At 33.9% G+C, this 22,316-nt stretch overlaps 2 protein-coding genes across 6 annotated transcripts in view; one reads left to right on the top strand and one right to left on the bottom strand.

Moving 5' to 3' along the window:
- Positions 1-268: 268 nt before the first annotated feature.
- Positions 269-12,724, bottom strand: ap1s3a (adaptor related protein complex 1 subunit sigma 3a). Of its 5 annotated transcripts, none has more exons than XM_087282946.1 (5): positions 12,651-12,704; positions 7,801-7,979; positions 4,178-4,286; positions 3,800-3,951; positions 269-1,172 (listed from the first exon to the last, which is right to left on the bottom strand). In XM_087282946.1, exons 1-4 carry the CDS (start codon positions 12,651-12,653, stop codon positions 3,802-3,804), a joined length of 441 nt encoding a protein of 146 aa, XP_087139072.1. In that variant the 5' UTR covers positions 12,654-12,704; the 3' UTR covers positions 269-1,172; positions 3,800-3,801.
- A 1,895-nt stretch (positions 12,725-14,619) lies between these two features.
- Positions 14,620-22,316, top strand: part of dhrs12la (dehydrogenase/reductase 12-like a) — a 25,301-nt gene continuing 17,604 nt past the window's right edge. Inside the window, 2 exon segments of the mRNA NM_203511.1 lie at positions 14,620-14,699; positions 22,035-22,168. Coding sequence (NP_987120.1) covers positions 14,644-14,699; positions 22,035-22,168 — 190 coding nt within the window. The 5' untranslated portion in view covers positions 14,620-14,643.

Genomic DNA, 22,316 nt, shown 5'->3' on the forward strand with positions numbered 1-22,316 from the left:
GGTGTCCTCCGGGTGCTCCAGTTTGCCCCACAGTCCAAACACATGTGCTATTGGATTAAATGGATTAGCTAAATTGGCCGTAGTGTATGAATGTGTGTGAGAATGTAAGCGTGAATGGGTGTTTCCCAGTACTGGGTTGCAGCTGGAAGGGCATCCACTGCATAAAACATATGCTGAAATAGTTGGTGGTTCATTTCGCTGTGACGACCCCTGATAAATAAGGGACTAAGCTGAAGGAAAATGAATGAATGATGTGATTTGAAACAGGTGATGTCAACAGGTGATTGTAATTATGAATCGGTACAAAAGCAGCACCTAAGGAAGGTCTAGTCCAGGAGTGGGCAAACTCTGTCCTGGAGGGCCGGTGTCCTGCACAGTTTAGCTCCTACTCTAATCAAACACACCTGCTTATAGATTCTAGTGATCTTGAAGACACTGATTAGCTTGTTCAGGTGTGTTTGACTAGTGTTGGAACAAAAGTCTGCAGGGACACCCGCCCTCGAGGATCAAGTTTGCCCATCCCTGGTCAAGTCATTTAGGAGCAAATATGGGCCAAGTTTGCCAACAAATACTTGAAAAAATTACTGAAATGTTTAAAAACAATGTTCCTCAAAGAGGAATGGATACATTACAAAGTGGTAAATGCTTTACTGGTAAAACTTTTTTTCAAATGTGTTTCAAGAGCCAGAACTGAAATACTTTACACATTAAATAATGTTTGTTGTATTGTCTGCAATGAAATGCAAGTCAAAGTAAATTCAGAAATCACTACTTTCTTTTTTTTTTATCTGCGTCTTCCATACTGTCTTAACTTTCTCTGATTTGGGGTTGTATGTAATATGAATGTGATTTAGTACTTCTCGCATACTGTTTTTCCAACACTATGAATTCGAACACACTACTCAGCTCAGTGTATATCACGTACAATTCAGTAATGGAGATTTTAGACACACATGAAAAATTGTAACGTTGTCCCTTCAGTGCACTCAGAGCTTCAGTTCACTCACTCTCTTTCAGTCACACTGAAATGGACTACATTGGTGGACTATGTAGGGAATATTGAATGAGGGAATAGGGTTGATTTGGGACCCTGCTGTCTGTTTCTGTAGACTGACGTGATGACTGTTAACGATCCTTCAGTAAGTGGGTTTGCTTAAATACTCCTCCATTGTCTGTCAAAAAACAAAGACAAAACTCAATCAGTAAATTTTGTTTTACTATGCAAGAATTAAAAGATGAGACGTCCAATTTTGGTGCCTGTGCCAAATTAAAATGTTTAAAAGTGGTCTTTTAAACTTAGAAAACATTAACAGTTGAAGACAAAATTATTCACTCTCCTGTGAAATTAAATGTGTATCTATATAGTGTATGTGTGTGTGTGTGTGTGTGTGTATATATATATGTATATATATATATATATATATATATATATATATATATATATATGTATATGTATATATATATATATATATATATATATATATATATATATATATATATATATATATATATATATATACACACACACACACATTACACACACACTTTTACCAGCCACTTTTTTAGGTACACCTGTTTAACTCCTCGTTACCGCAATTATTTCTAATCAGCCAATCACATGGCAGCATGTATTTAGGCATGTAGACATGGTTAAGAGGATCTACTGAGTTTTAGAATGGGGAAGAAAGGGGATTATTTAAGTGACTTTGAACATGGCATGGTTGTTGGTGCCAGAGGGCTGGTCTGAGTATTTCAGAAACTGCTGATCTACTGGAATTTTCACGCACAACCATCTCTAGGGTTTACAGAGAATGGTCAGAAAAAGTGAAAATATCCAGTTAGGGGCAGTTCTGTGGGTGCAAATGCTTTGTTGATGCCAGAGGTCAGAGGAGAATGGCCAGACTGGTTCCAGCTTCTAGAACAACAGTAACTCAAATATCCACTTGTTACAACCAAGGTCTGCAGAAGAGCATCTCTGAACACACAATACGTCCAACCTTGTGGCAGATGGGCTACAGCAGCAGAAGACCACACCGGGTGCCACTCCTGTCAGCTAAGAACAGGAAACTGAGGCTACAATTCACAAAGGCTCACTAAAATTGGACAATAACAGATTGGAGAAACATTGCCTGGTCTGTTGACTCTCGATTTCTGCTGCAACATTCGGATTATTGGGTCAGAATTTGGCATCAACAACATGAAAGAATGGATCCATTCTGCCTTGTGTCAATGGTTCAAGCTGGTGCTGGTGGTGTAATGGTGTGGGAAAAATTTTCTTGGCACACTTTGAGCCAATTAGTACCAATTGATCATCCTTTCATCGCCACAGTCTACCTGAGTATTGTTGCTGACCATCTCCATCCCTTTATGACCACAGTGTACCCATCTTCTGATGGCTACTTCCAGCAGGATAACGCGCTGTGTCATAAAGCGTGAATCATCTCAGACTGGTTTCTTGAACATGACAATGAGTTCACTGTACTCAAATGGCCTCCACAGTCACCATATCTCAATCCAGTAGAGCACCTTTGGGATGTGGTAGAACGGGAGATTTGCATTATGGATGTTAAACTGAAAAATATGCAGCAACTGTGTGATGCTATCATGTCAATATTGACCAAAATCTCTGTGGAATATTTTCAATATCTTGTTGAATCTATGCCATGAAGGATTAAGGCAGATCTGAAGGCAAAAGTGGATCCAACACATATTAGTAAGGTGTACGTAATAAAGTGGCCGGTGATTGTGTGTGTGTGTGTGTGTGTGTGTGTATACTGGTTACAGAACAAAACCACTGTTATTCAATGACTTGCCTAATTAACCTAATTAAGTCTTTAAATTACACTTTAACTTGAATATTAGTATATTGCAAAATAACCAGCAAAATATTATATACTGTCATCAATGACAAACGAAATTAGGTATTAAAAGTGAGTTCAACTTTTCACGTTTTGGAAAAATCTTTGAAAAAGAATTCGAATTTCACAGGAGGGGCGTCACAGTGGCGCAGTGGGTGGCACAATTGCCTCAGAGCAAGAAGGTCGCTGGTATGAGCCTCGGCTGGGTCAGCTGGCATTTCTGTGTGGAGTTTGCATGTTCTCTCCGTGTTGCCGTGGGTTTCCTTCAGGTGCTTTAGTTTCCCCCTCAGTCCAAAGACATGTGCTATAGGTGAGCTGGCTAGGCTAAATCATCCGTAGCGTGTGTGTGAATGAGTGTGTATGGATGTTTCCCAGTACTGGGTTGCAGCTGGAAGGACATTCACTGCATAAAACGCTTGTTGGATAAGTTGGCGGTTCATTCCGCGGTGGCGACCCCTGATTAATAAAGGGACTAAACTGAAAAGAAATTGAATGAATGAATTTCACAGGAGGGATAATAATGTTGTCTTCAATTCAATATTGTCAGAGTTCAAGTTCATTTATTACAAAGCACATTTAAAAAAAACATTCACAAGACTGACCAAAGTGCTGTACAGTACACAAGACAGACTAATATTTAGAACAAAAACAGGAAAAATAAACAACAACAGAAAAACAGAAATAAAACCAAGAGAAATAACAGATGTATGTTTAGAAACAAAGCATTTGGCAAAACTATCAGTATAATATTAATAGGTCAAACTGAACAGGAACGTTTTAAAAAGTGACCTTAAAAAGAGATTTAAAAACAGTGATTGGGCCATACTTTAGACCACCTTTCGTTAACAGAAGTCAAAATCTAAATAGGAGCTGAAAAAAATATACGTTTATATAAAAATGAAGCAACATAACATTGAAATGTAAATCAAAAATGTATATACTTTCAGTGTCTGACCTCCTGAAGTGATTCGGCCTCCTCTATTGATTTGGCCACAGACGCTTTGGATGTTTCCTGCACTTCTCCACCAATGACAAACTCATCCAGGATAAAATAAGCCTTCTCGAAGTTAAAAATGATGTCTAATTCACACACCTGCAACACAGATATCAAAGCAGACACCAAATGCATCAATCGCAAGAGACACAAAACACACAATCAAATGTCTTTGTTGTCACTTTTGATCAATCTTATGCATCCTTTCTGAATAAAAGTGTGCATTTAATTAATTAAATTAATTAATTTAAAAAAGGATCCTGACCGCAAGAGTTTTAATAGTTTTTATTTGATACATTTTTTACTTTAAATACATTTTCCTTACATTGCCAAAGTACTGGTCCAGCAGCTCCACGTATCTGTGCAGAATATCCAGCGTGAGCAGTTCATTGTCATCTTGCTCTAAACCACAGCAGAAATACAGACTGGCGTACCTAAAGGTCAGAGGTCAACGTAACCACTCTGAGTACAGGAAAAATACAAACTGACTGCAGTGTTTTTACATGCAACCCACACACAATCAACCCAGGCTTATTTTTGATACATATCCCTATATACATTTCTGCAGATCTCAGGAGCTACGTTTTTTTTTGCAGTTTTTGTTTTAGTGAATCCACCAGAGGCCGCTGTGTACGCTTTTTCAGATCTCAAATTTGTCACATGAGTGCCATTCATGCCTGGTGTTCTTGCGAAAATCCACCAGAGGCCGCTGTCGACTGACTGCCAGAACAACCGACCAATCCACTGACAGTGTTTTCAAAAGCAATCCAGAAAAATAAAAGCCCTCTCCTGATTTTTACCACGTTTTCAGATCTTACCACATTCTCACCCTGTTATTTACTTGTTTACTTTTGGCTTTTGTTTGCTTTCTGAAACCATTCTTCGTCAAACTCAAACATCATCGTCGCTGTCAACTCCTCTCAACATCTTAAGTCCACCGACTGGTAACAGTAGGAAAGCCGTCCACACAGAGGTAGAGGGAAAAGAAACAGGCCGTCTGCGATGTCATTCCACCAAATAGCATTTCTTTTAAAGATGAAATACAGCCATATTTAGCTCTGGCTACACATTTCAGGCTCTCCAGAAATGTGTACGGGGATATATTTTCACAATGAACGCGTGTTACTCACAGTTATAGGCTGATCTGGGATCAGTATGCTCTTAAAAACCAGTAAGTTTTTAAAAATATATATGTATCAAGAGTAACATTTGGGATCTTACATTATTTTCTTTGCACTACTTTGTTTATGCTGAAATTAAATTGGTGTAGAAAAAAAAAAAAAAAATATATATATATATATATATATATATATATATATATATATATATATATATATATATATATATATATATATATATATATATATATATATATATATATATATATATATATATAAGTTGTTTAGAAAAATTACAATTACAAAGAAACCGTTTTTTGTGAAAAGTTTTGTGAAAGTTTTTGTGAACTGTGCAGTAGAAAAACAAGTTTTTTTTTGGTAAAACATACCTAAAACAATCTATGTTTTATATAAAACTTAAAATTTGTTCCTCTACTGCACTGCATACATTTACTTAAGAATAAATATAATAAGTATTATTACAATGAATAAATGAATAATAATCATTAAAATGTTAATATGTATATTTTTCCCTTAGAAATAGCTAATCAATTTAACAAATAATTACCAAATAAACAGCAAGTAACACATTAAACTAAATGTTAAATATTCGAGAGGAACAACTGAAGCAGTACACTACCTGACAAAAGTCGATCAAATTTTTAGAAACAGCAACTAATAACTTGACTTCTAGTTGATTATTTGGTGTCAGAAGTGGCTTATATGAAAGGCAAAGGCCTCTAGATTACGCTTATTTTACCAAACTAAAATATGATGATGCCTTGATTTTTTAATGATTTAATTAGGACAGTAAGGTCTGACTTTGCTTAGACAAAAGTCTTGTCACTAAACAGAAATGATGTCCAGTATAGAATATAAAGTCATGCTGCAGTGGAAACAGAGTGAATATTGTGTCTGACTCCTCATGAGCTTGGAGGACTGCATCCATACATCTCTGCAATGCCTCAAATCACTTATTAATAAAGTCATCTGCACTGGCTAAGAAAGCGTTCTTGCAGGACTCGATTCTATGGATTCATCTTCAATGCCTCCTCCATCTTACCCCAGACATGCTCAATAATGTTCATGTCTGGTGACTGGGCTGGCCTATCCTGGAGCACCTTGACTTTCTTTGCTTTCAGGAGCTTTGATGTGGAGGCGGAAGTATGAGAAGGAGCGCTATCCTGCTGGAGAATTTGCCCTCTCCTGTGGTTTGTAATGTTATGGGCTGCACAAATGTCTCGATACCTCAGGCTGTTGATGTTGCCATCCACTCTGCAGATCTCTCACACCCCCCTCCCCATACTGAATGCAACCTTAAACCATGATTTTTTCTTCACCAAACTTGACTGATTTCTGTGAGAATCTTGGTAACACTTTACAATAAGGTTCATTAGTTCATGCATTTACTAACATGAACTAATCATGAACAACACATGTACAGCATTTATTAATCATAACTGAACATTTACTAATGCATTATTAACATCCAACTCCATGCTTGTTAACATTAGTTAATGCACCATGAGTTACCAATGAACAACTGTATTTTCATTATCTAACATAAACTAACATGAACAAATACAGTAGTAAATGTATTGCTCATTGTTTGTTCATGTTAGTAAATGCATTAATTAACATTAACTAATGAACCTTATTGTAAAGTGTGACCAAAATCTTGAGTCCTTGCGGGTTCCAGTAGGTCTTCTGCAGTATTTGTGATGATTGCGATGCAGTTCAACAGATGATTCATCAGAAAAATCGACCTTCTCTCACTTCTCCAAATGATCAACTAGAAGTCGAGTTATTATTTGTTACTCTTACAACTGGGATCCACAACAAGATTTTTGTCAGGTAGTGTGTATTCTTGTAAAGCATACTTCAATCATTATTTTTATTTACAGCTAATAAAAAATATTCATAAACGATGTAAAAGTATAATTCAACTTTACAGCTAAATTTCCTTTTATTGATTTGTTTTAATACATCTTCAGTTTTAATTTAAAGTTATTTAATAATGTTGTTGAGTATTATGCCATTGCTATTACGCCCCATTCACACGGGGCGTCAGCGTCAATGCTTCCCAGAGTAGTAGCTTCAGAGTAGTTGCTCGTTGCAGAAGTTGGGACCAGCTCAACTTTTCAAGCGCCGACGGAAGCGTCAACCAATCAGATCGCTGTATGCAAAAACACCAGCTAGACAGTGGCCTATTGCTGACTGAATTTCATAGGCTGACGCTTCTTCCATGACGATCGTTTCAGCCCCAACTTCAGACACGCCTTCAGTCAAGCGTTGACGCTGAAGCCCCGTGTGAATGGGGCGTTAGATTTAAAGTGTGAAAAAGTCTGCAGAAATGTCATTTTATTTGATTTAAGCTAAGCTAGATGAATTTAAGAAATATTTTTTGGCTGAAATAATCAAAGTGCAATTACATAAATATTACATAATAATAATAATTTATGTATGAAGTAATAATAACAATACATTAATACTACAATTATACATAATTTAATTGAATATTATTATTATTATTAAACATAAAAATATATATTTCGGATGAACAGAAGCCCTGATGTGTCACAAGTGAATACAATGTTTGCTCTGCAGGTCAAAGTTCAGCATGCAGGCATTATAAAAGCTTGTCAGTGTCTTCTGAATGAATTGCGATACTTCACTATGCAGAGATATGAACGCTGCATGAACACTCACGCTATTCACTGTAAACACACCCGCTTTAGGGCTGATCATTAACTGGGGTCAAAGGTCAAGTTTAGTGATTCTATGGGAGCGTCAGAGAAAGCAGTGTAGATAAGAGCGGCTTATCTCAGACCTGCGGTAGACGATCTTCAGGTCTCTCCAAGGCAGGAAGTTGCAGGCTTTGGGCGGGCGGGACAGCACCATCTGCGTGAGGTCTCGAATGATCTTCCTCTTGTCCCGATCGCTGAGCACCGTGAACCACTTCTGCAGCCGCAGCTTTCCCTGACGACTGAACAGCAGAAGGAAGCGCATCTGCAGCATAAACAACACACACACTCATCTGTACTCAGAATCACACGCTTTAACTTTTAATGAACATCAAAACTTACACTTATTATTTTCATATGGATATTTAGTAGGGCTTTTTTGGAAACTATCTGTGTACTTCATGATTTTGTCAAAATTTATTTGCTTTTATAATCTTTAATCAAATATCAAAACCTTTCCTTCACATCTCGTCACATGGAATGCGTTTAGGGTGGGGCTTTCAGTCATTTAGGGCGGAGCTTTCAGTATATTACAGTGGGTCTATCAGTCCTTCAGGGTGGGACTATGAGTAATTTAGGTCTAGGCTATCAGTACTTTAGGGTGGGGTTATTGGTTCTTTAGGGCGGAGCTATCATTACATTAGGGCAGGGCTATCAGTCATTTAGGAGAATGGGGCTATTGGTTATTTAGGGCGGAGCTATTAGTCCTTTACATTAGGGTGGAGCAATCAGTCCTTTAAGGTGAGGCTATTGGTCATTTAGGGCGGAGCTATCATTACTTAAGGTGGGGCTATTAGTTATTTAGGGCGGGGCTATTAGTTCTTTAGGGCGGTACTATCGTTAACTTTAGGGCGGGACTAGCAGTCCTTTAGGGTGGGACGATTAGTATTTTAGAGCAGGGCTGTCATTAACTTTAGGGGAGGACTATCAGTAATTTAGGGTGGGGCAATTGGTTATTTAGGGCGGCGCTATCAATACTTAGGGTGGGGCTATTATTTATTTAGGACGGGGCTATTATTACTTTAGGGCAAGGGTATCAGTAATTTAAGGTGGGGCTATTGGTTATTTAGGGTGGAGCTATTATTACTAAGGGTGAGGCTATAAGTTATTTAGGGAGGGGCTATTAGTTCTTTAGGGCAGGATTATTAGTCATTTAGGGCAGGGCTATGAGCCCTTTAGGGTGGGGCGATTAGTTCTTAGGGGCGGGGCTGTGATTACTTTAGGGCAGGACTAAGTCATTTAGAGTGGGGCTATTAGTTCTTTAGGGTGGGACTGTTGGTTATTTAGGTTGGGGCTATCAATACTTTAGGGTGTGGCTATTATTCCTTTAGAGCAGGGTTCTCTTTACTTTAGGGTGTGGCTATCATTACTATAGGGTGTGGCTATCATTCCTTTAGAGCGGGGCTATCATTGCTTTAGGGTGTGGCTATCAATCCTTTAGGGCGGGGCTATCATTACTTTAGGGTGTGGCTATCATTACTTTAGAGCGAGGTTATCATTACTTTAGGGTGTGGCTATCATTACTATAGGGTGTGGCTATCATTCCTTTAGAGCGGGGTTATCATTACTTTAGGGTGTGGTTTTCAATCCTTCAGGGCGGGGCTGTCACTACTTTAGGGTGTGGCTACAAGTCCTTTAGGGTGTGGCTATCATTCCTTTAGAGCGGGGTTATCAGTCATTAAGGGTGGGGCAATTAGTTCTTTAGGGCAGGGCTATCTTTACTTTAGGGTGGGGCTCTCAGTCTTTTAGGGCTGTATATGATTATGAATTACTTAATTTTAAGAAAATACTGTGAACTGTGTATATTTTACCTTTAATGGGGTCTACAAATGGAAGTAGCCATAATTTATATTCAGACTGTCAGGCACTCCTCACAATGTGTGCTGAGTAAAGCACTGACTTGAATATAGCCATTAATTTAACACAAACACAAACGTACGCACATGCATGGGACTACATGCTTGTCGTGTGCAGAATGTCAAACTAAAATAGGACTAGTTAAAGTATAACTAGAAGTAATATGAGTCAAATGTGTTCTGACACACACACACTTGCTCTACATGTACACACTCTCTCACACTGAAGGTCAGACAAACAATATAAAAAATCTGAAGTTTTACTATATAAATATAAATATATACATATATATGTATAAATATAAATATATATATAAATATATATATATATATATATATATATATATATATATATATATATTTACATATACATATACATACATACATATATATATATATATATATACACACACACACAAACAAATATATATATATATATATATATATATATATATATATATATATATATATATATATATATATATATATATATATATAAATATATACACACACAAACAAATATATCTATATATATATATATATATATATATATATATATATATATATATATACACACAAACAAATATATCTATATATATCTAGATATATATATATACACACACATACACATACACATAATATCTCCCTCTCACACATATAGCAGCTCTAGAAACACATTGATTTGGCCGTGAGTATCAGACTCTCACCGAGACCCCAGTGGGAATCTGTGTTTGACATTTTAAGGTTGTTGCCAAGAGCCTGAATCCTTGTTAACAGACAATGCACAGATACACACATTAGCCTTAATTGAGCACTGTAGGCTACTGCTAATAAACCAATTCCTTATTGACTGAGTCATATTAATAATACCCCTGAATTATTACCCCTATTTTATTTTTTTCTCCAATTTTTGTTTAACAGAGAGCAGATTTTTTTTCAACACATTTCTAAACATAATAGTTTTATTAACTCATTTCTTATAACTGATTTATTTTCTCTTTGTCAAGATGACAGTAAATAATATTTGACTAGATATTTTTCAAGACACTTCTATTCAGCTTAAAGTGACATTTAAAGGCGTAACTAGGTTAATTAGGGTAACTTTTTGTATAACAATGCTTTAGACTATCGAAAAAAATATATTGTTTTAAGGAGCTAATAATTTTGACCCTAAAATTGTGCTTATAAAATTAAAAACTGCTTTTATTCTAGCCGAAATAAAACAAAAAGACTTTCTCCAAAAGAAAAAATATTATCAGACATACTGTGAAAATTTCTTTGCTCGGTTAAACATAATTTGGGAAAAATATAATAAAGAAAAAAATTCAAAGGAGGGCGAATAATTCTGACTTTAACTGTATATGTGTGCGTGTGTAAGTGTGTATAGTAGCTGTAAAACATATAAAATGTTGTGATATAGAACTGCACTACTCTCAAGAACTGCTTCAGATGTGTGTTTATGTTAAAAATAATACAATTAATTGGAATTAAACATTTAACCGCAACATAGAATAAATGTAGTTATATTATGGGGCAACTTGTATATGCATTGCTTTTTTAATAATTCAAAAGCCTATCAATAACTCCTTATATATTGATATATAAAATAGACCCATCACACTCTTTAAATTTTCTATTTTCAATGTATTTTATATTAGTTATTTCAGGACATCAACTAGTTAAAGTATTGGCAACTAACAAAAGTGATTATATTATATTATATTATATTATATTATATTTTTGTATGCAGAAGTATATTTAAGATAGTATATAATAAAGTATTTGCAACAGCAGCTGCTTTTTAAAATATTTAATAATATTAACATTTTATCCATCAGATTCTTGGTTCACACATTAAAAATGACATGTAGTTGATTTTCTATACAGTGCTCAGCATAATCGAGTACACCCCATTTTGAAAATGAATATTTTTTTCCATTTCTTAGTGAATATAGGCTATGTATTTTGGTGCATTTAAACAAAACATATTTATTAAACAGATATGTTTATTAAAATAATAATTCAGTCACCAAACATATTCAGAAATTGAAAGATAATGGAATTAAATTCAATAATAAATTAAATATTGCAAAAATAAATAACAACCTACAAAATTTCAACTAAATGTTTTTTGCTTCTCTTGTTAAATTTGCATTTAATATTTTTCTATAACATGGACATTTGGGAGTACTCATTTTTGGACTGTTATTGTAAGTTATTTTGTTAGATAATCTCCAGATTTGGCTTCAGTATGGACTAATCTAATGAATATGCACAAATATAATATTGTATAGCTTCCTACTAAAATTTTTGTTTAAAAGATAGATTTGTGAGGGGTGTACTTAAATAGGCTGAGCACTTTATACATATTAAAATTATGCTATATATATTTATATATATATATATATATATATATATATATATATATATATATATATATATATATATATATATATATATATATATATACTATAACCCAAATTCTGGATGCCGAAAATCTAAAAGTACAATCAATGCAAAAGTCATGGGTTCAATTCTCAATTACTGATTAAATACATACATTACAATGTTGTGAATCTTTTTTAAATGCATACTATGAATTTTATATACAATAACTAATCAATTTAAAAATACAGTATGGATCATTTTACCTTGAATAACGTAAAAAGGAAAGTGACTCTAATTTGTATACTGGCTGTCAGACACTTCTCAATATGTGAAGAGCGATGCAAACACAAATCTGCAAACTGATCTTCACCAATAAAGAGATAAAAGCACCTTTGTCTTTCTGATACAAAAGGAAACACAAACGGCCCTCTTATCTGCCAAACAACAGTGTGTGTGTGTGTGTGTGTGTGTGTGTGTGTGTGTGTGTGTGTGTGTGTGCAGTAAAACCCAACAAAAGGTCACATATAAGGACAGATATCCACACAAACAGCTCCACGGAAAGGAAAACACAAGTACAAAGCTCCATCTAAGCCGTCTGACAGTCTTATTTCAACAGTTCAGAAATGTGTGTGACGTTAACATTAAAGCAAGATAATAAACAATCATCAACATTTGCTCATTTGTGACCTCACCATCCTGAGACTTGCAGAAATCCTACAGGAGTCTTCGCGGATTCATGTCTAACTGAAGGGCGCGTCTCAGCAGTGCTCCGGCTGGTGCACAGGTGTGGACCAATCACAGGCGCGCGCATGCGAAAGGGGCGGGGCCAAGATATGCGCGTGTCCGTATAATCTTCGCACCTGTTAGGTAAACCTAGTCAGATGTAGCCTCCCGATCCCTGAAGCTCTGCGTTGGCTGTGGAAATTCAGAATTCATCCAAAACAAGCGAATATGGCTGGCTATGATTGGCAATGCATATTCGGTGGTGTACTAAAAAAATAGGTAAATAATAAACTGGTCAGGTGTGCAGGGAGGATGACGTCATCCTTTCCACTACAGTCGGTCCTCCTGAGATGCTTTAAAGTACGCTTTGACCATTAACAGTTAGTCATCTGGTATCCTCCTGTGGTCCTCCAGACACACAATAGCATTAGCCTACAAGACTTCATCTTGCTTTTAACGTAACATGTTGTTTAGCTTTCCAAAAACAGTTATGCTTTGTGTTGCAGACAACAAATTATGTATATTCTGTCATCAAATTATTATAATAAATTATCATATTGTTATGTTATGAAATCTCAAACACTAAATGTAAGCGCAAATAATTTAACCGTTTGTTATTGTTGCGTTTTTTAGCATAAGCTATCGGCTACTTTGAAATAGGCTAGTCATTCACAGCTCACTCAGAGACTATTTTAAATGTATCATACATCTTGTGCTGTCTTTTTTTGCCTTATTATACGCCTCTTATTACAATATTTATGGCTAGTAAAGCATAGTGTTAAAATATTGTTTGCACCTATTTCATAGCGTAAATTCGCGGTCATTTGTACGTTCGAAACTTCCGGTGACAATTGCGTCCAGTAGCCTGCAATGATAAATTCGTGTGGTTCGAAAGACCCACCCCCAACTAAGAAAGTCCAAAATTTGGCCCCTATTTGAGCTCATTTGTCCCATTTTTGACAATATGCCATCATAAATTGTGAAAATAAAGGATAAAAGAAGACTTTAAGATAAATATACTTTTTAATGATTATTAAAATGAACAAATTATTCTGACTGGAAATGAGCTGGCTAGTTTGTTATTTGCTTTTAGGCTACAGTTTTTAGTTTAAAACAAGTTTTAACAGATCCCTATGTTTTCTAAATGATGGATGAAAATAAATTAGCATTTTAAATTTCATATTTCTTTGTTTAAACATTTTCATTTAAAATTGTAATCGCATTTATAAAACTGTAATAACGTAATGCACATTTGTAAATAAACATTTTTTGTAAACGTAAAATAGTACGGTAAGCATTTGAGAAAAAAATGTAGCAAGTACTTTTTTTTTGCATCAAACAGTGTGGTAATGATAACCATCCGGCAGGATCTGAACCTTATAATTAAGTAGTAAAAAATGAGCCTAATGACTGCAAAAATGTCCACTTTTTGAGAAAAAAGAAGAACCACTCATTTTAATAGGCCAGCTATACGGGCATGTGATTGGCTATATAATAGTTATTTCTGTGTTTATCTATTATTAAACAGTATGTTAATATACTGCACATTTTTATTAACAATTTGTTTCTGCTTGTTTTGACCAAAACGTTCATTTATGTTCATCAACAAATCTAAATCATTGATTAAAAAGGGTGATATGTTCCTGAGTTTCAGTAGTAGGCCTTTATATAATAGAGTGCATTAATTTACATAAAGAATAAATAAATCAGTAATTTTGATCGCCACTGAACACCAGATGGTTAAATAGACGAGATTATACACACACAAACTTTCCTACTTGGCATGTGAAAGTCTGAGATGTGTTATATCGTTTATTACCGGTAGAGGGCAGGCACCGAGGAGCTCCGGTGGCGTGGCTCTGCCGCTCTGCGTGGACTCATGTGACCCCGGTGCCCGTTAAAAGTACCGGCGAGGGGCCACGAGCTCAGCGGGCAACCGGAGCGGCAGCGCGGGGGAGAATCATGTCTCTGTACCGGAACTCAGCATGGTTCCTCAAAGGACTCACCGAATTCACCAAGTAAGAGCTGCACTTATTCACAAATCACCTTATAACAACACTAACAAATATTATTACACTTTATTAATGCACATTCAGGTGTTCATGTGTCTGATCAAATGCTTTTATTCAGTATACAACTTTTTAAATGGTGTTAATTATTCTGTCTATCTTCTCACACCAAGTTTTTTTAATATGATATAATGTAATATATATTCATTCTTTCATTTTCTTTTTTGGCTTAGTCCCTTTATTAATCTGGGGTCGCCACAGTGGAATGAACCGCAATAATAAAAAATAATATAATATAATATAATATAATATAATATAATATTATATAATATAATATAATATAACATAATATAATATAATATAATATAACATAATATAATATAACATAATATAATATAATATAACATAATATAACATAATATAATATAATATAAAATACTATAATATAATATAACATAATATAATATAACATAATATAATATAATATAAAATACTATAATATAATATAACATAATATAACATAATATAATATAATATAACATAATATAATATAACATAATATAATATAACATAATATAATATAATATAATATAAAATAATATAATATAACATAATATAATATAATATAACATAATATAATATAATATAACATAATATAATATAATATAACATAATATAATATAACATAATATAATATAATATAAAATACTATAATATAATATAACATAATATAACATAATATAATATAATATAACATAATATAATATAACATAATATAATATAACATAATATAATATAACATAATATAATATAATATAAAATACTATAATATAAAATACTATAATATAATATAACAATATAATATAACATAATATAATATAATATAACATAATATAATATAATATAACATAATATAATATAATATAACATAATATAATATAACATAATATAATATAACATAATATAATATAATATAACATAATATAATATATGTAAATTTTATTATAAATTCTGTAGTTTGTGTGGGATTATTGTGTGTAATTGGGCTGAAAAACAAATCAAATCTAAGGTCAGAACTGTTTTTAATTCATCTAAATATGTTTTATATATTTATCAAATTTGTCTGAAGGCCTGTAGTTTAGAAAACCTAATGTTTTTAACCCAAAGCTGGGTCAAAAATGGACAAATCCAAAGTTGGGTCAAACTTATTTTTCAACTAAATTGTAATTACTTTTTTTTATCCCAGTTGTCTTTGTCCATTTTTTACCCAAAAACATTGCAACAACCCAGATTTTTGTTGTTGTTGTTGAGTGAATTAAGTAAATGGTTTAATAGGCTCTCTGTCGCAAGAATTATTAAATATTATTAAATTTATTTTGGCTTTAAAACAAAAGCATATTAATTATTTGTCATCAAAACTATACATTAAAATGCTGCATATTTAAATTACAGTGGCAGTAAATTCAGGGTGTCTGCAAGGTCTTAAAAAAGTATTAAAAGTTGATAAATCAAGAGAAATTTAAGGCCCTTGAAAAGTATTCCAATAAAAAGTCTCCAATGCTATTTTGCAAGGTATTTCATTTTATTTCATTTTTGATTATGCAACGTACGGTTTGTGCTAAAGTTTGCCTGAATTAAATCTGTGAATATCAGGATGCTGTGTAGTTTATGAAATCAATGAAATCCTACTAGATTTGGCATCATGCTACTTTATTAAGGCAAAACCATTATTCCTGCAGTTCTATAGACACCAACCTGCTGAATTAGCTACATTTTATAGTTTTTTATTCAGTGTATGAATAATGTTTTAGTTTTGGATTAGTTTCTTACATTAATATTTAGTAAATATGCTGTAGGTTAAAATCTCACCAGTGTTTTCAGTTGGAACCTAATGTGGTTTTAAGTTCCTACAATGTTGGAAAGAGTCTTAAAAAGGTATTAAATTTCACTCTTTGATTGCTGTACAGACTCTGAAATTATAGTAAGAGTCAAAGATGCACTGTAAACAATTAAGCGTTATTTTACAGGCAATTGTCTGTAGTTTTTTTTTTTTACAGAATCTTCCAGTTTGTGGAAACCTGTTGTTTTACAGATATGTTCTGTATTTAAAAAATAATTTATTGTTTACATTGTTTACCTGTAAACAATAAATTTACAGTTATTGCTTGTAATGTGGTATTACATTATTTTTCTGTTTTTTAAAGGAAATTGTATGCATTTTCAGAGAGTAACATGTAATTTTATGTTAATATTTACAGATTATTCCTGTAAAAATAGGGGGGGGGGGGAAATTCAGTCAAATTTTTTTTAGTGAAGATAGTATGAAGATTAACAAAGCCAAATAACAGCCTATTGTTTGTAGGCTGCATATAATGCACTGTAAATATGAAATGTTTATTTTACTACTCTAACAATGTTGCCATGCGAACTGTGACAGCTAGAAAACTACACAAGCTACTTTAACGAACTACAACTCCCAGCATGCACCTCGCACACCCCGGTTCCTAATTCCAACTGATTGCACACACAATCAGAAGATTATGGACTGATTTCAAGGACTTTAAACTCAGCACACACAGTCACACCGTTTCTGGTGTCTTAAACTGTTTAGTGAGCATTACGACGCGGTTTCCCTTAACTTTGCCATGTTTGACTCCTTTACGTTGTTATTTTGTTTGCCGCCTTTACGTTTGGGCTTATCTGTGCACCTGTTTTGTTCTGTTTTAACCTTTAATTGCGAGATGATTCTGTTAATAAGCTGCTATTGAATCCTCAACTTTGTTGTGCAGGCGTCCTCACATGACACTAACCTTGTTTTTGTTGTTAAACGATGAGCAAGTGTGTTATTTGTACAAAAAAAAAAATACAAAATTAGATTGATAACAGTTTTGTATTTTCTCAAGAAAATTATTTTGGAGTTTAACCTGCACATCCTTAAAATATTAATTAAACTATATCAGTTTATAATTATATTTACAGTGTTTTATGACAACAGCAATTATTTGTACTCAAGCTTTTTTTCAATGATTCTTTAAAAGCTTTTTTCTTTTCCAGTTTTAAAGGTGTGTTAAAAGTGGGAAATTTTTATAGAATATTTAGAGATTTCATGCATAATTGCATAAATGAATCTCTATAATTGCATTAATTACCTGCATAATTAATTATCCTTATAATCACATGAATTAATCTGTATAATTACAGTAATAACCTGAATGATTGCAGTAATAACAATCACAATTAATATCTGTATAATTACATTAATAAACTATATACTTTCCCAGAGATGGGTTGTGGCTGGAAGGGCATCCGCTGCGTAAAAACGTGCTGGATAAGTTGGTGGTTCATTCCGCTGTGGCAACCTCGGATTAATAAAGGGACTACGCCGACAAGAAAATGGATGAATTATATATTCACAGTAATAATCTGTAAAGTGACAGTAATAACTTGTAAATATGGAAGAAATTACTGTGTTTTTTTTTGTTTTTTTTTACAAATTATCTACATTTTTTATTCTGAGTTTTTTTACAATAATTTTCTGCCGCCCCTGCAGCCAGAAAATTGATTTTTTTTTGCAGGTTTTTTTTTTTAACAGTGTGATTGCCAGTGATGCAAAAATAGTTCAAAGGTTACTTCTGAATGTGTCTAATAGCTCCAGATTATGAAATAAAAATCTAAAAATGATTGAGGCCTCAAAAATATTAAGTTAAATCAATGTAACTTTACTAGTAAAAACTGATTTCAAGTGTATAGCTTCAAAGCTACAGTTGAAACCTGATTAACTTCACTTTTTTTATTAAAACAAGTTATAGTGGCGTTAAAAAATGTATGTTGTCATGTAATCATCCTTTAGTTACAGTTTAGGACACACTTACACTGTAAAGCCTTATGTTAACACATTCTGTGCGCTTAGCCCAAAACACTAATGCTTTTCATTTTCCACGAAATCCAATATGATGTGCAGTGATCTCAGTGGCCTGTGCATCTCCTAACGCATTGTCACCCGGCTCGACCTCTCACATCCCATAATGGGACACACACATCAGCCTTAACAGTGCAGGCATTTAGCGAGAAAAGCTTGTTTTTCCCCCCGTCACCTCCTCGCTCCTCTTCATCCCTCCGCCTGGCCTGGCACGCCTGGACAAAGCCAGCCTTTGAGAGCTGCTCGAGGGCACGAGCGCTGCTGATACCAGGAGCGGTCTATCAGAGGACGCACTGATACACACGCACTGATGCACACACGCACATTATCTAAGCGGTGACGCAAGGCCACTCATTAGGACAGACCTTCATTACTGCTATCAGGATATTATTAAGTTGAGCTTACATTTTTTATCATACAGAAATCAGCACAAAAGCATCGAAAAAGTGCATAGGGCACCCTTAGGATTATGGGAAGGTTATCTTAAAATTACGCTAACAAAAAAGGAACATGGTTTTATTAGTAAACAAGTATGCTGGTTTATTTTTTTAAGTTGAGTTTATTACCCAATTTTAAACCAACGGTTGGGTTTGTCTACTCTAATAAAATGCAGGGTTGCAAATAATTGGTATTATTTAGTGCCAATACAAATCGATTAAGTTAACACATTTAAGGTGATTGAATGTAAAACAATTAGTAATAATAATAGTCCCTTTTTCAGCTAAACTTTTTCAGCGCATTACTGTAGTTTCAGGACAGTACTGTACTTTGAACAGCATAAAAATAATTTTAAGTGCATTTTACCTAAATTTTGGTTAAAACAACCCAGCATTTTTATATTGTTGGAATTCAAGGAAGTTCCAGATAAACTGGCGGCAAATATACAGTTGAAGTCAAAATTATTAGCCCCCCTGAATTATTTTTTTCCCCAATTTCTGTTTGACGAAGAGAATATTTCTCCAACACATTTCTAAACATAATAGTTTTAATAATTCATTTCTAATAACTGATTTATTTTATCTTTGCCATGATGACAGTACATAACATTTGACTATAGATTCTTTAAGACACTTCTATACAGCTTAAAGTAATATTTAAAGGCTTAACTAGGTTAATTAGGTTAACTAGGCAGGTTAGGGGATTAAGGCAAGTTATTGTATAACGATCGTTTGTTCCGTAGACTATCGAAGAAAATATAGCTTAAAGGGGCTAATAATTTTGACCTTAAAATGGTGTTTAAAAAATTAGAAACTGCTTTTATTTTAGCTGAAATAAAACAAATAAGACTTTCTCTAGAAGAAAAAATATTATTAGACATACTGTGAAAAGTATTTCCTTCCTCTGTTAAACATCATTTGGGAAATATTTAAAAAAGAAGAAAAAAATTAACACTAACTTCATCTGTGTGTATATATATATATATATATATATATATATATATATATATATATATATATATATATATATATATATATATATATATATATATATATATATATATATATAATAATAAAAAAATCTATGTTGTTTTGTGTAGTAGAAGAAGCCACTGTGGTCTTTTTTTCTTCTCTAATAAATGGGCTGTGCCTCGGTAGACAAAACACAATGAATGCAATGTGACTTTATGAGACACTCTGAGACGCTCTTTGAGGGATGAGAGATGCTCAAGACAGCTTTGGAGGCAATAATAATCTAATAATCTAATCTAATAATCTAATAATAGTAATACTGAAGCACTGTCACCTCACAGCAAGAATGTCATTGGTTCGAGCCTCGGCTGGGCTAGAGTGCATTTCTGTATGGAGTTTGCATGTTCTCCACCGTGTTGGCGTGGATTTCAGGCCCGTGGCCAGCCTGGTCAAAGGGGCGGTTCTTTTTTCTCAAAAAGTCGACCTTATTGGAGTTACACACGTCATTTTATATTTAATTATGAGACTTAAACACATTTAAGCACTATTTTTTATCTGGATTAGCTTGTCGGATGGTCATCATAAACACACTTTTTGATGTACCAAAAATTTTCCTAAAGACTTATAATAAAGAAATATTTATTTTTAAAATACAAATTTATTACATCATATTAAAAAGATATCCCATTTTAAATAAAAAAGCCTAGTCAATTATTAGGCAAATTATAAATAACAAACTGGCCAGCACATTCAGCTTTACTCAGTCAGAATTTCACCATTTAAAATAAAATTCATTATTAATTACATTTGAAAATTCATGGAAAACAACAAAAGCCAAAATAATATTCAAATTAATTTACATATGATCCGCTTTTGATGCTTCACACCTTTTTATTGGTTATTTTTTAGTTTCATGAATAAGGTCCAAGATTTAGAAAATAAAGTTACTTGTAAACTGTTTTCTCTATTTTAAAAACAATATAGTAGTAAAAGATGACGTCACTTACATCATATTGTGTGTTTTCTTGCACAGCTGGATGTTGGAATAATTGTTTGCATTGGTCAAAACTGGTTAGCTGAAGTCATGACAAGCCAACACAGAATTCGGCTTGGTCTCAAAGCCTTTTCGATGGGTTATTTTCCCTTATTGCAATGACATAGCAGGCTAAATAGGACAAATTGGCTCATGTATGAGACAAATTCTGCACCTTTGTCAGTGAGGGGTCTTTTGAACCACCCGAACCCCCCTGGCTATGGGCCTGTGTTTCCTCCGGGTGCTCCGACAGTTTCCCCTACAGTCCAAACACATGCGCTATAGATAAATTGAAGGAACTAAATTGGCCGTCGTTTATGGGTCTGAATGAGTGTGTATGGATGTTACCCAGTACTGGCTTGCAGCTAGAAGAGCATCCACTGTGTAAAAAAGATGCTGGATAAGTTGTCGGTTCATTCCACTGTGGCGACCACTGATGAATAAAGGGAGTAAGCTGAAGAAAAATGAATGAATTAATATTTTGTATGTGCGTTTTCTAATTTTATGCACATCCTGGTGTTTCCATTAAGCATTTATGTGATATATTTATGCATAGAAAAAGGTGGATGGAAACACTCCCCTCTCACTCGTTCCAAAACAAAAGATCATATGTTGAATTAAGCTGGTTGCTGTCACCCATTGACTTCCATAGTATTTGTTTACCTACATTGGAAGTCATTGAGCAACAAGCATACTTCAAACTAGCGGAAAGAAATGAAAATAAATGAGGTCATTTTCATTTTTGGGTGAACTATGTCTTTAATGTTTACATAACTAAGAAGAAACCTTTTAAAAACTGTCTTTAAAACATGTATATATAGCTGTGTGCTTCCATTTTCATGTTCTTCATCATCAAAAGTGTGAAGATAAATACTTTACAATATGCAAGAAGCAAGCTTATCAGTTAACAGAACTAATCCAGCAGTGTTTCTGAGAAGCAAGTGTGCTGTGACATTTCCAGACTAATTACCCGTGTGTCTCAGGGGGGCGTTTCTGTCGGCGTCTAAAAACTTTGTAGAGAAAGACCTGGAGACGTCGATGGCGGGCCGATCCTTCATGATCACCGGAGCCAACAGCGGCATTGGGAAAGCAGCCGCCATGGCCATCGCCAAGAAAGGTGTGTGTTAACCCTTTTATGAGGCAAAGAACCATTTATAGTAACTTCACTGTTTAAAATGCTGTATGCGACTCTGGAGCACAAATTCTGTAGCCAAATACACATTGTTTGGGTCAAAGTTATAGATTTATTTTAATGGCAAAAATCA

The sequence above is a fragment of the Danio rerio genome, chromosome 15 (genome assembly GCF_052040795.2).
Source record: "Danio rerio strain M-AB ecotype USA chromosome 15, GRCz13ab, whole genome shotgun sequence".
Classification (NCBI taxonomy): domain Eukaryota; kingdom Metazoa; phylum Chordata; class Actinopteri; order Cypriniformes; family Danionidae; genus Danio; species Danio rerio.